This window comes from Notechis scutatus, chromosome 1 (genome assembly GCF_049901735.1).
Source record: "Notechis scutatus isolate UNSWTSFEM ecotype Mainland chromosome 1, rNotScu1.2, whole genome shotgun sequence".
Taxonomy (NCBI): Eukaryota; Metazoa; Chordata; class Lepidosauria; order Squamata; family Elapidae; genus Notechis; species Notechis scutatus.
In genome coordinates this window covers 18,117,079-18,131,999 of record NC_142009.1, presented here as the reverse complement: position 1 = coordinate 18,131,999, position 14,921 = coordinate 18,117,079, and the positions used below count along the sequence as shown (strand labels likewise).

At 40.9% G+C, this 14,921-nt stretch overlaps 1 protein-coding gene across 1 annotated transcript in view; it reads left to right on the top strand.

The window, feature by feature from the left end:
• SPNS2 (SPNS lysolipid transporter 2, sphingosine-1-phosphate) overlaps positions 1 to 14,921 on the top strand; it is a 128,569-nt gene that overhangs the window by 40,615 nt on the left and 73,033 nt on the right. The window contains 1 exon segment of the mRNA XM_087945101.1: positions 9,155 to 9,220. Within this exon segment, the coding sequence (XP_087801227.1) occupies positions 9,155 to 9,220 (66 nt within the window).

Below are 14,921 nucleotides of genomic sequence, written 5' to 3'. Positions count from 1 at the left end.
TGAGGGGGTCCTTGGTGCTCTCCGAGCTTGGTTGTTTTCTTCCAGATATTTCATTATCCAAACACTGATGATGTGAACTATCCTTAAATATCACATTTCGATTCTTACTATGTTACAGAGCACCTGATTATGACATCGAACATGTAAACAAGCTAAATACACTACTAACATGGGCAGCATCCTGCCCACACGCTTTTATCTTTCTTGGTGACTTCAATCTACCTCATATTGACTGGACCCTAAATGAATGTACAATTAAACCCATACACGCAACCTTCTACAATGCTGTTACAAATCTGGGACTGGCACAACTAGTAACCAACAACACTAGACTAAACAACTGTCTCGATCTCATCTTCTGCAATAGTTTGAATTTAATTTACGGAATACAAAATAAAGAACCCTTTTCCAGCAGTGACCACAATATGATTGACTTTTGTCTCAACATACGCCCACACAAAAATCATCACAATGACGTAATCCCCAATTATAACTTCAAAAAAGGCAAATATGATCTTATAGACAACGATCTCTCATCCCTTGATTGGCAATCTCTATTCACTGGATGCAATACTGTTGAAGACCATTACAACATATTGTTACTTGAAGTCAAAAGAGTCATCAAACTATATGTACCAACAACTCCCAAAACAAAAAAAACAGATTACCTATAACAATAAGGAAACTTCAATCCAAAAAGAGATCACTCTGGCAGAAAAACAAATCTGGTAACGTTGCCAATTTCAAAAGCCGATACAAAAATTTATGCCACCAGATAAAGACTGAATGCACCAATTATCACATTAAACAAGAGGAAAACCTTCTGTGCACCAATTCCACCCGCACTTTTTACAATTTTGTAAACAACAAACTAAAAGACTCAAGGTCCATCCCACCCCTGATAGGACCTAATGGTAAAGACTGCAACGACGACACCATTAAAGCCAACATCTTTAACACATTCTTCGGCTCAGTATTTGTAAATAGCAATGGATCATGCCCAGTATTTCCTAGTCGAACCACAGACAACTACAATGATCTAATACATATCAATTTTACAGAAGACAATGTTGAAAAAGCACTACGCAATCTAAAACCATCTCTATCTATTGGACTGGATGGAACATGTGCCTACTTCTTAAAAAAACTATCCACTGCCATAGCCGAACCTCTAAGCATAATCTTTGAAAAATCTTTCAGGACCAGCTCCTTGCCTAACCTATGGTCACAAGCCACGGTTATCCCCATCTTCAAAAAGGGAGACCCCAGCCTAGTTGAAAATTACAGACCAATCTCCTTATGCTGCGTCACCTGTAAAGTCATGGAATCAATTATTAACCAATCCATTATCCTCCACTTAGAGACAAACAACCTACTCTCCAATAGACAATTTGGTTTCAGGAAAAAACTATCCTGTAATCTGCAACTCTTACACTGCAAAAACATATAGACTACACAACTCGATCAGGGCAAAGCAATAGACGCAATCTACATAGACTTCTGTAAAGCCTTTGATTCAGTGGTACACGACAAACTATTCCTAAAACTAAAATCTTATGGTATCTCTGGACAACTGCATAACTGGATAGAAGCATTCCTGTCAAACAGACAACAAATGGTCAAAATTGGGAGTGTCCTATCAAATTCTGTACTGTCAATAGTGGTGTCCCCCAAGGCAGTGTTCTAGGACCAACTCTCTTCATACTCTACATAAATGACCTCTGTCATCATATTAAGAGCAACTGCATTCTTTTCACTGATGATGTAAAGCTGTTCAATACCACAGACAATTCTGCTACCCTTCAAAAAGATCTTGACTATGTATCAGAATGGTCAAACAAATGGCAACTTCAAATCTCAACAAATAAATGCTCTGTCTTACATATTGGCAAAAAAAAATCAGAAAATAAAATACAAGCTGAATAGTCAAGATCTTGTTGATGATCCAAGCTCTGTAAAGGACCTTGGAATACTCATCTCTAATGATCTAAGTGCTAGAGCCCACTGTAACTACATAGCCAAAAAGGCATTAAGAGTTGTTAACCTAATCCTACGTAGCTTTTTCTCTGGTAATATTACACTACTAACTAGATCATACAAAACATTTGCTAGACCAATATTCGAATACAGCTCATCAGTCTGGAACCCACATTACGTATCTGATATTAGCACAGTTGAGAAAGCCCAGAAATATTTCACAAGAAGAGTTCTCCACTCTACTCATTGCAGAATACCTTATGCCACTAGAATTGAAATTCTAGACCTAGAAAACCTTGAATTACGCCGTCTTCGGTCTGATCTAAGTATGATTTTATATACATTACAACATCCTACCTGTCAATGAATACTTCAGCTTCAACCATAACAACACAAGAGCACATAATAGATACAAACTCAAGGTTAACCGTACCAAACTTGATTGCAGGAAATACGACTTCAGCAACAGAGTGGTCAATGTCTGGAATACTCTACCTGACTCTGTAGTTTCTTCCCCAAACCCCAAAAACTTTAACCTTAGACTGTCTACTATTGACCTGTGTGCATAAGCGCACCAACGTGCCTCCCGTCCCTGTCCTATTGTTTCTTTTATTTTTCTTATATGTACCCATTTCATGTATTCATAACTATGTATATACTTATACCTATTATCTTGTAAGCGATTGACAAATCAAAATAAATAAATAAAAAATAAATAAATGTTACCTAGTTTAGGTCTTGACACATCTGCAACAGAACAACCAAGCTCAAGAGAACACAAAGAACCCCACATTTCGATTCTGAGCTACAAATATCCTCCTTTATAAATAACAGTATTAATAATAACTATAGTAGTACTACAATAGTATTCCACATCAACTATGCCAGTTGTCTCAACATAAAGAACAGTAGCATTATTTCACCTCTGTTCCATTAAACAGCAGTATTCTTCTTAGAAAGTCCTACAAGAGTTCAGTTTTAATGGTTCATTCAGAATGGCTGGCTTCCCACACCCGTACTGAGTCATGTGGAAGTGTTACACATTGAGCAGACCAGTGGTGGGATTCAAATTATTTTTTACCACCGGTTCGATGGGTGTGCTTTGGTGTGCTCACACGCCAAACACACACTTTGCACACATGCAGAGGGGTTCCTACTGACCTTCTCCTGCAATCCTGCACTCCCCCTGTGTGTACAATGAGATTGGCAATCCGCTGTGCTGCGCGAAGCAGCTGGGCTTCAAAACCAGGAAATAAAGGTCAGAATAGCAACAGGGCAGGAGGGCGGGCCTAGCAGTGGATTGTTGGAGTGAACCGGTTCACTCACAGATCCTCGGAGTTACCGGTTCTGCTGAACCAGTCTGAACCGGTGGAATACCACCCCTGGGGCAGACAGGAGACCAGACTCAGATGACCCAGTCACTTAAATTTAAGGGAGTTAATCTGAAAGACTGAATGGGATAGTTCCTTGCCCTTTTCCTCATCTTCTGCCAAATTTCACAGCACAGCTGTGAACTCCCTTCTCCAAAAGCTTACTTTGAAGCTTCAAAGACTAGTTAACATGACTAGTTAAGTAGGTTTGATTGTGGACATGAAAGAACAATATACATACAATATATCTGCTACTATCAAGCCGACAAATCATCCTAAATATGCCTGAAATAGACTGAGAATTTCATGCTAAGCCCTTTGTTTACTACTTTTACAAATGAATGGATTTGCTGTCATCATGACTTAAGGCAAGGCTGGCAGGCCTATTTAACATTTCGACAGCATGGTATGGACATTCTTGGAAAATGGCAGGACTAATTGCAGTGCCTTTACCCAAAGGAGTACATTGAAGTTATTTTGTTTATTTCCTTGTTTTAAGTCTTATATGGACTGGTGGAACAGTGGTTAGAATGCAGGATTGGAGGCTGACTCTCTAGTTCGGAGAACTGGCAAATATCACCTCTGACTGGCCCTGCACCCATTTATTCTCTACCTCCTGAGTCCCAGCTGATCGGCTGGGTCTTCTTTTGTTGTCCTGCACAGGAGAACAGAGCTGGAAAGCAGGTTAGTGGGGTGGGGAGGGAATGGAGATTTTGCAGTATCCTTCCCTTGGAGTGGAGTGAGAATGGAGATTTTTCAGTATCCTTCCCCTGCCTCGCCCACCAAACCATGCCCACCAAGCCACCCCCACAGAACCGGTAGTAAAATTTTTTTTTGAATCCCACCAGTGATAAGGGCTCCTTGAATCTTAGGTGAGACACAGTTCCAAAGGGCTAGTTGTAGAGAAGGCATGTCTCTGAGACCTCCATCAGATGACAGCATTTAAGGAAGGAGACACATCTATCATTGACCAAATGATATTGGCAGATATGCTCAGGGAAAAGCTGTCCCAAAGATAACTTGGCTCTGTGTTATGGAAGGTTTTAAAGGTGATAACCAGCTTGCTATTCTTCTCAGATGTTCTTGAGCCTTCTTGTTTATATTTGTCTCTTGTGGTGGGTGGGCTAAACTTTTCATTCTTTTTAAACATTAAAAAATATTTTTTTTAAAAAAATTAACATGGGATAGAAAGCTGAACAAGTGAGAAGCAAAGGGTTGTTTGGGGATCTCAGGGTCATATGGGAACCCAGATAATGGTTGACCAAAGAACCCTTTGATCTCTGTCTTGTGTATCCTTAAAGCAGTATATGCATGCACATACACACACTGGGGAATTTGTGGTTTTGCATGTGCAGCGAGGAGAAGAAATTAGGAAATGTAATTGAGGAAAGGAAGTAAAAACAGTAACTCCCCGGAGGAGGCTTTAAGGGCAAAAAGTCACACGTGCAATAGCGTTGCTTCTCTTTGAGTGCTCTTGCGTCATCACCGCAGTTTCCAATTTAATTCTTCTGAAATGATAGAAAAACAGATGCAGGGCCCAGAGGAGGTCCAAACAGGCACGAGGGTGAAATAGGAAATTGGCTCGCTCCAATTAGTAAAGCAGATTTCCCCAGACTCTTTCCTCCCAAGCTTGTTCACACTGAAATGGAGGGCCCCTGTTTTCGTTCTGTCAACTGTAGTGAAGTGTCGAACTAGGCCTGGGGATTTAGGAAACCATCTGATTGCCGTATGCTACCAGGCTTGAAATTTTGGACCTGGACAATCTAGAACTATGCCACCTATGGTCCGACCTAAGTGTAGTACACAAAATTGTCTGCTACAACATCCTACCCGTCAACGACTACTTCAGCTTCAACCGCAATAACAATAGATACAAACTCAGTGTAAACCGCTCCAAATTCGATTGCAGAAAGTACGACTTCAGCAACAGAGTGGTCAATGCCTGGAACTCACTACCTGACTCTGTTGTTACATCCTCAAACCGCCAAAACTTTTAACCTTAAACTGTCTAGCATGGACCTCACTCCATTCCTAAGAGGTCTGTAAGGGGGCGTGCATCAGCGCACCAGTGTGCCTACCATCCCTGTCCTACTGTTCCCCATTTATTTCTGACAATTGGAGCTGAATGCCAAGTTTTGGGTTGCCAAAATGACACGGTGGGACTCGAGAATTACAGGTAGTCCTCGGTTTACAACAGTTTGTTTTGTGACCGTTCAAAGTTACAATGGCACGCATAGAAAAAAGTGTCTTAGTAGGACCGTTTTTCACAGTAATGACCTTTGTAGTATCCCCATGATCATGTGATCAAAATTCAGGCATTTGGCAACTGGTTCATTTTTATGACCATTGCTGTGTGTCCCAAGATCCTGCGATCCCCCTTTGCAACCTTCTGACAAGCAAAGTCAATGGAGAAGCCAGATTCACTTAACAACCGTGTTACTAACTTATCAACTGCAGTGATTCACTTAACAATGGTGGCAAGAAAGGTCATAAAATGGGGCAAAATTCACTTATCAAATGTTTCATTTAACAATAGAAACTTTGGGCTCAATTGTGGTTGTAAGTTGAGGACTACCTGTACAATGTTTGTGGTGTGTGTGTGGGGGGTGTGGAGATAGATACAAGCCACAATAGAAGAACCCCCCCCCAACTTTTCCCTGTTCAGCCATATGAGGACTTGGGATGATATTCGTTGAATGTTGGGCAAATAGGAGGAAGGAAATGAAAAATGGGCCTCTTTATTCTTCTTCCTGCTTCTATGACCCATTTGTGAATTTCCCTATTTCTTTTATCTCTTTCCGCTTTTGTTCCTACATCGGAAGTTAACAATTCCTACAGCTGTATTCTTAGGAATATTGTATGTCTATTTTGCTCTTCATAAAAATGTAGAAGTGTATCTGTGTTGGATCTGTTTAAAAGTTTAGGTCACTCCTCGATGTACAACAGTTTGTTTGGTGACCGTTCGTACTTACAATGGCACTGAAAAAAGTGACTTACAGCTGTTTTTCACGCTTGCAACCGTTGCAGCATCCCTGTGGTCACATGATCAAAATTTGGATGTTTGACATGTATGCATGATGGGGTAAATGATCCTCTTTTGGGACCTTCTGACAAGCAAAGTCAATGGGGAAGCCAGATTCTGACTGTAAACCTCTTAGAGGGGGCTGTAAAGCAGTATATAAGTAAGTGCTATTACTGTTGCTATTGACTTAACAGCTGTGTTACTAATTTAACAACTGCAGCAATTCACTTAACAATTGTGGCAAGAAAAGTAGTAAAATGGGGCAAAATTCACTCAACAACTGTCTCACTCAGCAACATACATTTTGGGCTCAATTGTGGTCGTATGTCAAGGACTACCTGCACATTTGGATCAGGGTGTGTCATGTTGACTCTCACAAAATAGCTCCCAAGTCCATCCTAAACCACAAGATACCACAGTGGCTCACAACTCTCTAAGAGTCCAGTTCAGGTGGAATATAAAAGTCATAATCAGTAATAAAAAATTAGAATTCCAAATCTTCAAAAAGTTGATTTATTCCTGATATGCCATACTCTCAGTTTTAAAGTGCCCACATTTTTGCAAGAAGGCAAGGGGGATTTTTGCCTAGGGCCTGAAATTTCAACTGAATTAATTCCAGCATAATTAGCGATCCAATCATCCTGATCCAAATCTCTCCATCCTATTGTATTTTTCAAACATTCTTTGAGAAAGCAAAACACAGAATATTTTATTTTTCTTTGAAATGGGTGCCCTGTCAATATGCACATCATTGGTGTGTGTGGGTGTTTCGTTGGATTTGTTGGACCATCTCATGCAATATATCTCTCCTTTGCAACCATCCCCAAATAAACCAATTAAGGGAGGATCTTAATCTTCATGTGGAAGGTGGCATGTTTGTACAGGGAGGTCCTCTAGTGAATGGTCATTTAATTCAAATCTGATTTAAGGATTAAACAACAAAAGGAGTTGCCATTTATAAATCTTGACAGGGATGCCCTTGGGGAGGGCCCAAATAGCCAGCATGGCAGCTGTGATCACACAATCCCTTCCCTTTTCATGCACATCATGCAACACATGTAAAAGGGGGCAGGATTTCAATTGTGTGGTTGCAGCTGCCATATTGATTTTTTTTTTTAATGCTGAGTGTTAGCAATTATTTCCTTCTTTTTTCTCTTCTTTCCTTGATTATCCCCGTTTCTTACTTTTTCCTTTATCTTTTCATATCTTTTTCTTTTTTCTAATTTTTTTAATATGTCCTGTATTAAATTATTTCTCAATAAAAATTATATTTACATGTAATTTCTCTCCCCTATTATTTCTAAATTGGGTGAGGGATCAAGACAGGGATGGTTGGATAGGTTATGGAGATCGACCTTGGATAATGGTGCCTTTTTTGAGGGCACATTGTATTCGCAGAATGGCTGATCTGGTGAACCCATTTACCAGAAGGTAAATGGTAAGATCTGTCTATGGAGATAGATCAATCATCCAGGTCATGGTTGTCTCAAAGATGCTTTTTTCCCCTCAAAAGGCAACTGGACTATGTGGGTTTTTTTCCTTTGTGGAAGAAATGTTTTTCCCTTGAGGAAGAAGACGTTTCACTTCTCATCCAAGAAATTATCAGAATGGATGAAGCTTCTTGGATGAGAAGCAAAGCATTTTCTTCTTCAAGGAAAAAACATTTCTTCCACAAGGGGAAAAAAAACACATAGTTCAGTTGCCTTTTGAGAAAACAAGCACATTTTGGGGAAATTGTAAGATCTATTTTCTCCTACTCCAACTCCAGCTTCTTCACCTCAGCTTATATTTTAGTCTTTTTTTTTATAGCAAAATCTTTGGATTTTTATTTTCTAAAAATGTCTTTGGTGTCTATTAACATTCAGTAATTCATGATAACATGTACAGTGTAAATAACAAGGGTACTAAGAACGTGTGTGTGAATATATGAACTTCCTAAAGGAACTATAGGTAGTCTTCAGCTTACAACTTTATTTAGTGACCATTCAAAGTAACAACGGCACTGAAAAAAGGGACTTGTGACCGTTTTTCACACTTATGACTGTTGCAGCATCCTCGTGGTCACTTGATCAAAATTCAGAGGCTTGGCAATTGGCATGTATTTATGACGATTGCTGTGTCCCGGGATCATGTGATCACCTTTTGCCACCTTCTGACAAGCAAAGTCAATGGAGATGCCTGATTCCCTTAACAACTATGGCAAGGAAGGTCATAAAATAGGCAAAACTTACTTAACAACTGTCTTGCTTAGCAACAGAAATTTGGGGCTCAGTTGTGGTTATAAGTCAAGAACTAGCTGTATTCTTTTTTTTAATGCAGCAAGGGAAGCATCTTTGGTCACCTTTTCCCTCCAAGTGCCTAGTTGCCCACCCTGTTTTAGCATCAGGCTTTGAGCACTTTGAACATTTCAAAAATTTGAACATTTGAACATGGTGGCGCAGTGGTTAGAGTACAGTACTGTAGGCTACTTCTGCTGACTGCCGGCTGTCTGCAATTTGGCAGTTCAAATCTCGCCAGGCTCAAGGTTGACTCAGCCTTCCATCCTTCCGAGGTCGGTAAAATGTGGAGCCAGATTGTTGGGGGCAAGATGCTGACTCTGTAAACTGCTTTGAGAGGACTTGAAAGCACTGTGAAGTGTTATATAAGTCTTAGTGCTATTGCTATTGCTCTTTCAAAAAATGCCACCATTCCCAAATCCAAAATTGCTCCCCACAACCTATTCTCTGATTGAATAAATGTTTGGCATTAACGATTCATCTCACCAGTGTTCTTCTTTCCTCTCCAGGCGTTTTGCTAGATATCCAGCAACATTTTGGGGTTAAGGACAGCGGAGCTGGCTTGCTGCAGACAGGTAAGCACACCTCTTCTAATTTAATTTAATATAATTTAATTTTAATGTGTCAGGCTGCCCAACTCTGGGTAGTGTACAGTACCGAGCATAAAACTAACAGCAATAACAAAGATAGTGAGCCATCTGGAAAAACAACCCGTAGCCTCTCAACATAAAACATTCACATGAGGGACCCACCACCCGAGTAAGAGGGGAATATTCTTTTGGAGGGTAAGCCGTGGTTTTGCACTTGTTTGTATTGTTTTCCTTGTGGTCTTCTCCTGCACTTTGAAACCAAGGTTGTGAAACACTTGTGAACATGTGCCAGGTTTGTTTCAATTTGCAATTAATTGGCAAATGGACCAGTGGTGGGATTCTACCAGTTTCCCTCCCGGCAGGGGTGGGTTTCTACCGGTTCTGTCCACCTCTGTAGAACCAGTTGCTCTGAAGAGCAGCAGACTGTTGTGGCACACCCGCCCGCCTGGGCTCTTACCTGACCTTTATTTCCTGCTTTTTCAACTGCAGCTGCTTTGCGTGACACAGCTGCAGTTGAAAAAGCAGGAAAAAAGGGGCTTTTCCAACCGCTGCACACTTGCACGCAGCGCTGCTCAGCTGTCCGGGCAGCTCAGCAGGTTGTAAATTGCACTCGTGCAACTCGCACGACTTGTGCATGCGCGCGCAACGCTAGTAGACAGAACCAGTACTTATACCAGTCGGATCCCATCCCTGCCTACCAGTTCAGTGATTGTGCGCTTCACATGTGCATGCGCGGCTTTCCAAACACTAGCTAAGGCTGTGCTGTGCCAATCAGCTGAGAGGATAAGGAACAGAAAAGCACAGGGGCAGGTGGGAGGGCTGATCCTGCGTGTTTCTCTTCTTTCTCCTCTCAGCTGATCGTCCGGTAGCCATTTTTGCTACCGATTCAGTTGAACCGGGCTGAACCGGTAGCATTTCACCACTGAAATGGATGTGTATAGGTATTGCGTGTCTCCATTGGTTTGTATGCTGTTTGGGGAGTAAAGTGAGCAGTAACTGGTGAGAATACTTCAAACCTCTGCCATCACTCTCTAATATTCTTTACAAACAATAAATATTTACAAACAATGGCCTCTTCATAGGGAGCCAGTTTGGAGCAGGGGTTAAGACACCAGGCTAGAAACTGGCACACCATGAATTTTAGCTCCACCTTGGGCACCAAGCCAGGTGGGTGACTTGGGCCAGCTACTCTCTCTCAGCCCTAGAAAAGAGGCAATGGCAAACTACTTCTGAAAAACGTTACTAAAAGAGATGGCAGGAACTTGTCCAAGCAGTCTCTGAGAACTGGACATGATTGAATGGAAGAAAAATAAAAGGTTGTAAGACAAATACAGCCAAAATGCGGGAGCCCAGATTTCTCTCTATGATGCAATGTGGGTACTGAGTCAAGAGAATGGAATCATGAAAGGTCAAGATAGCAAATAAATAGTGCAGTAAGACATCTGAATCCTGGCTCTAAGACTGTTGCCAATTAGGGATGTCCAGATCTTTTTGAATTAGGTTGCTGCCAGAGTTACAGGAAATAATTCACTCAGTCTATCAAACTTTCTGTGATTTTTTTTTAAAAGCAAGACCTAGCACCCTTAACACTTATCAGTGCCATCAAGAACATCTTTCCAATCAAAGAGACAGACATACCGAGTGAAGACGAAGTAATAGACAAAATCTTGATATGCGCTGAAATGGACAAGCTAACTTTAGAGATGGAAAATAAAGACGAATCGGCATATTACGCAATTTGGGATAGATTCTATCACTGGTGAGAGCAGAAAGGAAGGTCTTAAGTTGGGAAAGGAGTTGCTGAGAGGGTAAATGAATGTATGAGATGAAAATAGGACCAATGATGTTGGAAAACGTAATATATGCGCGAACAAATGTATCTTGATTGGGTGGGGGCTTGGCTGTGTTCTGATTGGGTGTTGTGTTCTCATTGTAGGGGTTTGGCTGTGTTCTGATTGGTTGGGGGTTCCATGTTCTGATTGGCTGGAGCGCCTGTTCAGGTGGGGCTTGGTTGCTCAGGTTAGTCTTGTTTGGGATTTGAGCTGATGAGCTGTGATCCTGCTGTTTGGCTTGAGTTCGTGGTCGTGCCCACCCACCATGAAGATGCGGCACCACCACGAACTCAAAGCCAAACAGCAGGATCACAGCTCACCAGCTCAAATCCCCAGCAACTAAGACTAACCTGAGCACAACCAAGCCCCCACCTGAACAGAACACGCCCCAGCCAATCAGAACACGGCCAACCCCCAACCAATCAGAACACAGCCAAACCCCTACCAATGAGAACACACCCCACCCAATCAGAACACAGCCAAGCCCCCACCCAATCAAGTCACACCCCACTAGCAGTTAAAAGGAAGAAGCAGCTGCAAGCTCACATCACTCTGAGAAGCACAGAGCCAAGACACAAGCCTGAAGATGATGAATGAGACTTCATCAAAACGCTGCCTAGATACTTCCAATCTTACGCGGGAGAAAACCCGAATAACCAAAGATCCACATACAAATACCCGCGAGAACCTCAGAAAACAAATGTATATATATATATATTTGAATAATTGTATATAGGAAAATATATATCTATATGATACTGACCCAAAAGTTATGTCAAACCAACTTCACTATGTTCAGTGTTTTTAATTGTTTTGTTCAATAAAATATTTTTAAAAAAGAATATCTTTCCAATCCATACAAAAAGCTGAAAGTTCGGGAAAGTCATAATGAACTGGCAGCTGGATCTAGATCCCTGGCCAGGTGATGCTGTTTTGAGAAATTAGGCTACATTTGGAATCTGGATCATGATGAGTGCATGGGAAGTTGTTTCTTGCCATTACATCTGAGGCAGAGTTTCTCAACCTTGAGTCATGTGATCGTCTTTTGTGACCTACTGACAAACAAAGCCAATGGGGAAACCAGATTCATTTAACAACCATTTTACTAATTTAATAACTGTGGCAAGAACGGTCGTAAAATGGGACAAAACTCACTTAACAAATGTCTCTATCAGCAACAGAAATTTTGGGCTTGGTTGGTCATAAGTGGAGGACTACCTGTATCAGCATCGTATGTATATCTTTGTTACTCCCTGTACAGACTAGATTTATTGGCGTGTCCCAGTTAAGTTGGAAAAAGTACTATCTTAGCATCTTTAGTTCAAGCTTTGTTTTAAAGAAGCAGATAGTAAGATAAACCATGGTTTGTGAAAGTTGCTTCTTTTTGTCTATGGAGATTCTCAGTCATCCAAGTCATGGTTGTCCCAAAGGTGCTTTTTCAAGAGGCAATTGGACTTTCTGTTTTTTTTAAAGATTCGCTTCTCATTCAAGAAGCTTCTTCAGCTCTGACTTCCATTCCTAACCATCTTCCATTTCCCACCATCCAGCCAGAGCTGAAGAAGCTTCTTGGATGAGAAGCGAAATGTCTTCAAGGAAAACCAGAAAGTCCAGTTGCCTCTTGAAAAAGCACCTTTGGGACAACCATGACTTCCTCCTTTTCCCCTAAAAATCTCCGGGAAAACCATTTATGCTAAACAGTGGCATCTAAGGGTGTAGCTATGTTCCAAATTAAGATTTGGTTTGCCTTTTTGGCTGTAACATTGAGTCACGATTTGCTGAAAGAGAGGTTTTGCAAAATATCCTCAACATCCTTTAGGCGTAACTGTGTTTGTTTAACCCACTGCAGCAAAACCCACAAAGGATCTTACAACGTTAATTATTTCTTCATCTATGTTTTCAGTTACCTTCTGGGAGGAGGCTTTGTGATATCTGAAGCAGAACAACCAGATTCTGTAATAGCTTTATACCATATACTATCATCAACCTTGTTAATTCTCAAGACCCTTTTTTCCACTACGTATTCAAAATTTACTCTGTGTGTGTGAGAGAGAGAGAGAGGGAGGGAGAGAGAGAGGGGGAGAAGGAGATGTGTGTGTATGTATACATATACACACAACATATGTACATGTGTCTGGATGGATGGGTATCGGTGTGTATGTGTGTTGTGTGTATGTGTGTATTTCTTTGGAGAAGAGGCATCAGAATTTCATTTTAACGTGTGCCAGTGTGTACACAGAAAAAAAGTGACAATAAAGGTTATCTTAACACTATAGAAAATAACATAGCAGTATAATTCAACTACAAGTAGGTCTGAATTAGTGCAGTTAATGAATCCCACAAAGTGGTTGTGTTGTTTAAACTCAAACTATTCAAAGTGATATTTCAGTGAAAATAGGGCAATTGGTTCCAGTTTGCTAGAAATAGGCAATGAAAATGTTTAAACATAAATATTTATGTGCATATTAATAAAATATTGCAGCAAAAGATATAAAGAATGTACTTTTAAATTAAGTATATGGTTAACAGAATCACAGAGCATAAGGAGTCCTTGCCTTTCTACTGTAATTGAGCCCAAAGTTATACTCATGTCATGGGAATCATTAAACAGGTTACCATGGGACTGTGCCTATTTTATGACCTTTTTTTTGCAGCGGTCATTAAGCAAGCACGGAAGATGTTAAGCGAATGCTGTGGATGTTAAATGAGCCCGTTTTCCTCAATGGGTGTTATTGCCAGAAGTAAACACCAGAAACTATCACAAACTGCTGAAAAACATAGCTGTGTGATCTCAGGATGTTGCAAACAGCCGTAAATGCAAGCCGATTGCCAAGCGCCCAAAATATGATCATGTGACTGTATGGGGAGTATAGTTAGTCCTCAATTTATGTCTAGAATTGACCTCCAAATTTTTGTTGTTAAGTGAGAAATTTGAGTTTTGCCCCATTTTATGACTTTTCTTGCCACAGTTGTTAAGTGAATTCCTGCAGTTATTAAATTAGTAACATGGTTGTTAAGTGAATCTGGTTTCCCCATTGGCTTTGCTTGTCAGAAGGTCACAAAAGGGGATCACATGACCCCGGGACTCTGCAACTGTCATAAATGTGAGTCAGTTGTCAAGATCCGAATGTAAATCACGTGACCCTGGGGATGCTACAGGGGTCATAAATTGTGAAAAATCATCATAAGTCACTTTTTTCAGTGCCGTTGTAAGTTTGAACAGTCACTACATGAGCTGGACTACCTGTACAGCCATTCAAACTTAGAAAATAAGTCATAAGTAGCTTGTCCTATTTTAGCATCTCTATGACCACATTCATGTTGTTCCTTTACGTGAAATTGTTGCTCTAATGTGATAACAAGCCTCCTTTAAACTCCTACTGTTTCCCTCTATGGCAGAGGTCTCCAACCTTGGCAACTTTAAGACTTGTGGACTTCAACTCCCAGAATTCCTCAGCCAGCTTGGCTTTGCTGGGTGAGGAATTCTGGGAGTTGAAGTCCACAAGTCTTAAAGTTGCCAAGGTTGGAGACTCCCGCTCTATGGAATCTTCCTTTTCTCTATTTTGCACACATGAAGATGAGCGGTGCCTAAAGTCCCAACCACAACTGCGCATGTGCCAACCTCAACTGCACATGCTCTAACCTCACTCTAACTGACCCTTTGGGGTCTCATTAACAGATAACAGATAATCAGAGTTGGAAGGGACCTTGTGGGTCATCGAGTCCAACCCCCTGCCCAAGCAGGAGACCCTACACCATTTCTGACAGATGGGAGTCCAATCTCTTCTTGAAAGTCTTAAGTGATGGCGCTTCCACAACTTCTGAAGGCAAGATGTTCCATTGGTTGATTGTTTTCA